The sequence below is a fragment of the Formica exsecta genome, unplaced genomic scaffold, assembly GCF_003651465.1.
Source record: "Formica exsecta isolate Colony F162 unplaced genomic scaffold, ASM365146v1 scaffold1505, whole genome shotgun sequence".
In the NCBI taxonomy this organism is placed as follows: Eukaryota; Metazoa; Arthropoda; class Insecta; order Hymenoptera; family Formicidae; genus Formica; species Formica exsecta.
Genome location: NW_021848831.1, coordinates 145,705 through 151,849, shown reverse-complemented (window position 1 = coordinate 151,849; position 6,145 = coordinate 145,705). Strand labels below are relative to the sequence as shown.

Here is a 6,145-nt window from a genome sequence, read left to right as displayed (position 1 = left end):
TAACTAATCAGAGATTTGATATCTCGTTTTCCATGTAAATTAATTAATTAATTCACTTAATTATATAAATTCGAACTTTTCTTTTGTATATAAAAAAATATACATTTTACAGCTGATCTCTTCTTGGTACGTCTATAAAATAAAAAATGAAATCGTTTTATACATATTTTAAAAATCAAAAAAATATTAGGAATCAATAAAAAGAAGTGGCACAAATTAAAACTCTAAGAATTAGCAAAAAATTAAGTTCTCCGAGGAAAAGAGAATATATTTAGGTAGCATCCCAGACAGCACAAGGATGTCCTTAGGACGTCCAAAGGGCATCCAGGACATACATGTAGGATTTATCCAATGGACATTTATAGGACATTAATACTTATTATTACAATACTTAAAATTTCTAAATTATATTAAATAGCCTACATAACCGAAAGTAATCATGTATGCATATTAAATTTTCATAAAATATATTTATAATAATATCTTAAAACATCCTACAAATATCCTGAACCATCCTGGACATATTCAGGATGATCCTGAGGACGTTTTGTGCTGTCTGGGATATAAATAATAAAAATTCCATGTATTGTAATATTCCAAAAACATTTTATTTATTATAAATCTCCCTTTATTGTTTTTACACACTTCATACTAGTTCATATATATATTTACGCTAGACTATAATCCACAAAATATTTTGAATTTATTATTACAATATTATAAGTTTCTCACCCGTTTTTTTCCGTATTAATATATTATCTAATATTTCCCCTGTTGGCTTAGTACACACCGCATGGATTACAGCCGATCCAGTTATTTCTTATGTTCATGGTTCGATCGCTGATGTGGATGCGGTGACTCCATCATATATGGAAATGTTACGTTTCTTCATAGATATGAAGAATTAAAATGTTCACCAAAGCTAAATCTAATGAAGAATGGCAAGATCTCTGAGCCATTAATAATAAAACGACTATGCAAGCGCGGTCTATCTTTTTTTTTTAACTATTATATCGTTATACTTTTTTAAACTTAAAATATATTACTTACATCTCTAGACATCTATTTTGTGTATTATCAAAAAATTCCAAAACCTATGGAAATGTTTATCGCCGATTGCTATATCATACCTATTACCAAAAACTCCAAATCTAAGGCCGATTAAAAAAGGAGAAAGGAAGAATGTGGGGGAACACACAGACAATGTAAAACTGTATGTGATAAACACTATTTTGATACTTTACACATTTTTTGACAGTGATTTCTCTCTTACACGTACCACCAACATTTCGTGTCTCGTCCCAGCATTCAGTAAAAACATATACCACCGATTACAACGGTTAGCATTACAATAGAGGAGTGTTTTTACGCATGTCAAAAATGTAAATTCAGAGTGTTGTAAAAACTGCACAAAATTCGTTTAGACATAGAGATGTAGCTTCCTATAAATTATATGTCTGCAAGTCACAGGAGCACCGCAAGGAGATACTTGGTAAGCCTTATTAGCGAAGCATGCACAAAGCTGTCGTCTCATCCACCAGATCCTCCCGAAATGTTTCTGCTTGATATACTATACATTGCATCTGCCAGTTAACATTAAAAGAATTAAATTGGCACGTTATCCTCGTTTGGAAAAACCTTATCAGTTCTCGCAAAATTCTGCTATGTAGCTAAAGTAGCAATGCTCGATGTAAGAATCGACATGTAATTAATGACGGAATTCGTATCCTGACGACAGCATCCGCGACTTGAATTAGAAAATAAAACTTGAAAAAAATATGCGCGCACGCATTAAAATATCATATATACATTTTTACATGGTGTTCAACACTTGCTTTTAGGAAATGAGAAATAGAAAAGAAACGGGTCGAGAGTCTTCATTGAAATATGTCATGTGTGTGCGTGTACCTGTTATATTTTTCTTTACTTTACGTTACTGCATTATTATTATTATCATTATTATTAGCGTCGATACAGCACTTCTCGGTATGTGGAAAAGAAACAAAAATCGTACCTTGAGAAGTTGTTAATAAGATTAATCGCATTTACGTAATATTTATAAGAGGCAGAGCGAGTCATATCTCGTTATATTAATCGCATCTAAAAATATACATGTAAAAAAAAATGGAAATGTCTTTTTTCAGAGTTTCTCTTTTTTTTACCCGTCACCTAACAGGCCACTTCGCGCAACGGAATATATTTTACTTAGCTATATATTCACACAATTTTATCTTTTTTTAGTATCTTAACGCTGTTAAGTATGTTCTTTCGAACTCTTAGATCTCTCGCGCATTAATCGATATATTATAATCATTAATAATTATTGTATAATTAAATTATATAACTATATATAATTAAATTATATATCTTATATATAATTATAATTATATAACAATTATTTTTCATTATTAATCATTAATAAATCGATTCGCAAACATGTAACAAAAGCGGATCGTAAGTTAATCCTGGAGCGGATGCATAAGTGACACACTTATCACTCAACTTTATTATTTAACATCCGCCATCAAAATTTATTATTTAAGCAATATTTTATAATGTAATATTATATCATTTCGATTATAATTATGTATTACAATGCTCGAAAAACAAGCATAAAAATTGACAATAAAAAATTTATTTAAGAGAATAATTTCGAATTATTATAAAGAATCGCACTTTTTAGATGCAATCGCTCAAGGATTAAACTTATGCGTAATCATAAATTAGATTTGATTACTGTCATAGTTTTTTTTACAAAACCATGAGATATTCCGTTTCGCAAGAACATAAATACGTTAAAATATTTCTCAAAGCAATATATTAATCTCAAACAAAATTTTATGATCATTCAAAATTCATAGCTTAAAAAATTAATGGTTCTCTCTCTATTGTCGTATATATAATATAAAAAAAAAAAACAAAAAAATTATGCTTAATCTTATTTAACGAAAATATATACCACTGAACCAACATTTACGATTCCATTTGCGAAACGGATAACAAAAATAAATGTCGAATCATAATCTATGTATCATAAGCTAAAAAAACGCGCAAATACAGTTTATTTTTGTTTTTTAACAAATGCGCATTAGACGTTAATTACGTCGTATAACCCACGCAAATATATAAGTCAAGCAAAAATATTGAATAAATTAATATCTTCAAGTGTACAATTTGCTCAATATCAGAAGTCAAAAATCTTATCGAGAAAAACTCTCGATGGTTTACACGACATATAAAACACGCAAAGGTATGCGTGCGACAAATGAGCAAACTATGCTACATTATAAAAGTAGTTACAGGCAACTAAATATACTTCAAAAACACAATAAGCGTAATTATAATACATATATATCGCTGATTTCTTTTTTTTTTTTTTTTTACGTTAAAATCTTTTCAGTATAGTATTGTCCTTATCGAGAAAATCGGCAGAGATATTGTTGTATCTCGCCTAAACATTTTCAGTTATAGAGCATTACCCTGCACTTTTGGTAATACCAAGCTTTAGGTATTTGTAACAATTATTTATATGTCACTGTTATGGATTATTATAACTAGATATACGCTTTAAGCACTTTCTCTATGTAACGCGGGCACAAAATAAATACATTTCCTCAAAACTGTCTGTAATTCCCCTTACCACCTAAGAGAGTATCAAATACTCATTGATATATTCGTATAATTTTAATGGCATTCGGTACTTGGTAAAATTCAACGAAATGCAAAGATCATATCGTAATTTCTAGATATCGTCATTTGCCTATGAAATTTTGATCAAGTCAAATTTGGCATTTATATATTACACACACATTATCCTCTCTCATCGTACACAATAACTATTCGTGTTCCCTGTAATACCATGCGGTCATCGTTATAAATTTGCGACGGGGATGTTTTATATTTATATAACTTTCGCGCTCAGGCATACAATATATATATGTATATATGTATAATACGCAGATTTTTATAAGCTATGTGTATTCGTTAATAAGCTTATAATCGAAACGGCGCGCGTTGTTCGATCGGCGTGGGTTTTCCCTTTCGTGTACTCGGGGTCGTTCCCGACACGGATGTGTCGGAAGCTCCTGAGGGCTTCCTCGATAATTTCGAGGACGGCGGTAGCGGCGTGCTGGATCCACTGGACGGTGTACGTACCCTGAAACAAATGATCACGGTATACATAAGCGATTGCACACGCGCATCCGCGTGGGTTTTACCTCTCAACGTTGGAGCCGCTCGAATATGCAAATCAGTATCAAAATACTCTTTTCTTTAGATAAATCTTATAGACGAACGAAAAAGAAGACAAGTGGAAAATTTGTGAATGAACATTAATACTTTTACCTAGCTTGTTTAATGGCTGTTGGTATATTAGTTGCTGAATTTGTACACACAGAGCTGCTCCTAGCATTGTGAAAGAAAACGTTGTTAGTTGACAAGTATAAACAAACACGATCATCATACAAGCATCAACACAAAACTCGTAATAAATAAAAGCTGTAACATCGAAATGACTATACTTCATAAATTTTGACTGCATTCTCGACATAATATTATTAGACGAAGCAAGCTATTCTTGTGAAATGATCTAAAACTATGCGATTTAATAAGCGAACTGCGGATATTAATGGCAGATAGACATAATAGATGTCAAATAATAATGGTATCAATCGTGCGAGAAATTCAAAGAACAAAAAACGAGAACAAAACATTCGTAAGAAGTAAGAAGGACAAGAAACCAAAATGTGTCAGAAGAAACAGAAAACGGGTTACACATGTAAAAGCGGAAAAGCAGCCATACCCAGTGGAATCGGTAGAAATTGTAGAATGGTTGCTTTGAGTCGACATATTGCTGGTGGTCGACTGAGGAGATTTTATATCCACCCCCACATACACGGGTATCCTAGAGCGGCTAAGGCATTAACGAGTAATCGAAACATCATTTTATTGCGAACGAACTGTATACATATTGCATATAAGTATATGCCAAAGGAATCTCTTTCTACGTCGCACGAAAATTAAACGAACAAAGAAACAGAAATAAAAAAACAGAATGAAAAGAAAATACGATCAAGGATTGAAATAAAACAACAGAACAGGTTTAAATGCATTACCGTCACCACGTGTTTTATATAAAGAGCGATACCCTACACCATAAAATACCTTGCAGCATTCTAATATTGCGCTTTGCATTTTGCTTATTGCTGTAATTTTTATAAATGCGAAACAAAAGATAGAATGATAAAAACAGAATGCAAAGCGCAAAGCAAAAGCCGCAAGAATCCACTTTCCCGGACCAGTTTTACTCAAAATTGCCGATTCGTTAATTTGCTTTACCTGATAGGTGTTCCGACACCAGTCAGGGTTGGAATGCTCGAAGCTCTATGGATTGAGCCAAACCTAAAAAAACGTTGTTAACCAAATCCGTTAATGATTATTGAAATATTATAATCGATTGATTAGTCGTATAAATAGTTAACACGGGATGTAATGAAGTTCGATCGATCAATATGTAGTGCCATCGCATCGCAAATCCCTCGAATCTGAGTTTTGTTCCTTCAGATGTTAGTACTTTGGCGTTATTTTACGTGGTACGTATCAAATGTATGCAGTGGAACCGTAATATTAAGGTTTAAAAAAAAAACAAGATAAATAGAATAAAAAGAAAAACAAGAAAAATTCATTCGATAAATAAATCCTCGATTACTTGGAGAAAAAATAACATATTTATGAATATTCCTCGAACTATCGCAATCAGTTTAATGTAGGATGAGGTAATACTAGATGCTCGTTAATGCAAATGTTATAATAATCGGTTATGTATGTTTCTATTTAAGGGACACACTGATGCGAGTTAGTCCGTGATCTGTTTTAAATATATTTCGATGGAAAGTAAATGTTGCGGGCTACAAACCTGGAGGGCACCCCGCTGGCGGGACTAATCAATCCTGTCGGGGTACGGGGTCGCGAACTCGAACCGTTCACCGGGGTCGTAAGTTTCCTACCGGATATACTGTTATGTCTACTGGATGTCGGTGTATTGCCACCCAGGATGGTCCTTCGCGGAATGCGACTCGGAGTGCACGAATCATCTGCGCAAACATAATATTTTAAAAATTTATTCAAATGGAGCGAAAAAAAGCCA

The 6,145-nt window shown here is 32.6% G+C and overlaps 1 protein-coding gene across 9 annotated transcripts in view; it reads right to left on the bottom strand.

Moving 5' to 3' along the window:
* Nucleotides 1-587: 587 nt before the first annotated feature.
* The window catches only part of LOC115232900 (dystonin), a 112,243-nt gene continuing 106,685 nt past the window's right edge, over nucleotides 588-6,145 (bottom strand). For all 9 annotated transcript variants that reach the window (XM_029803061.1, XM_029803064.1, XM_029803062.1 and 6 more), the window contains 5 exons: nucleotides 5,915-6,092; nucleotides 5,338-5,400; nucleotides 4,802-4,912; nucleotides 4,345-4,404; nucleotides 588-4,156 (listed from right to left, as the gene is read on the bottom strand). In XM_029803061.1, the coding sequence (XP_029658921.1) occupies nucleotides 3,994-4,156; nucleotides 4,345-4,404; nucleotides 4,802-4,912; nucleotides 5,338-5,400; nucleotides 5,915-6,092 (575 nt within the window). In that variant the 3' untranslated portion in view covers nucleotides 588-3,993. The remainder of the gene's footprint in view (nucleotides 4,157-4,344; nucleotides 4,405-4,801; nucleotides 4,913-5,337; nucleotides 5,401-5,914; nucleotides 6,093-6,145) is intronic.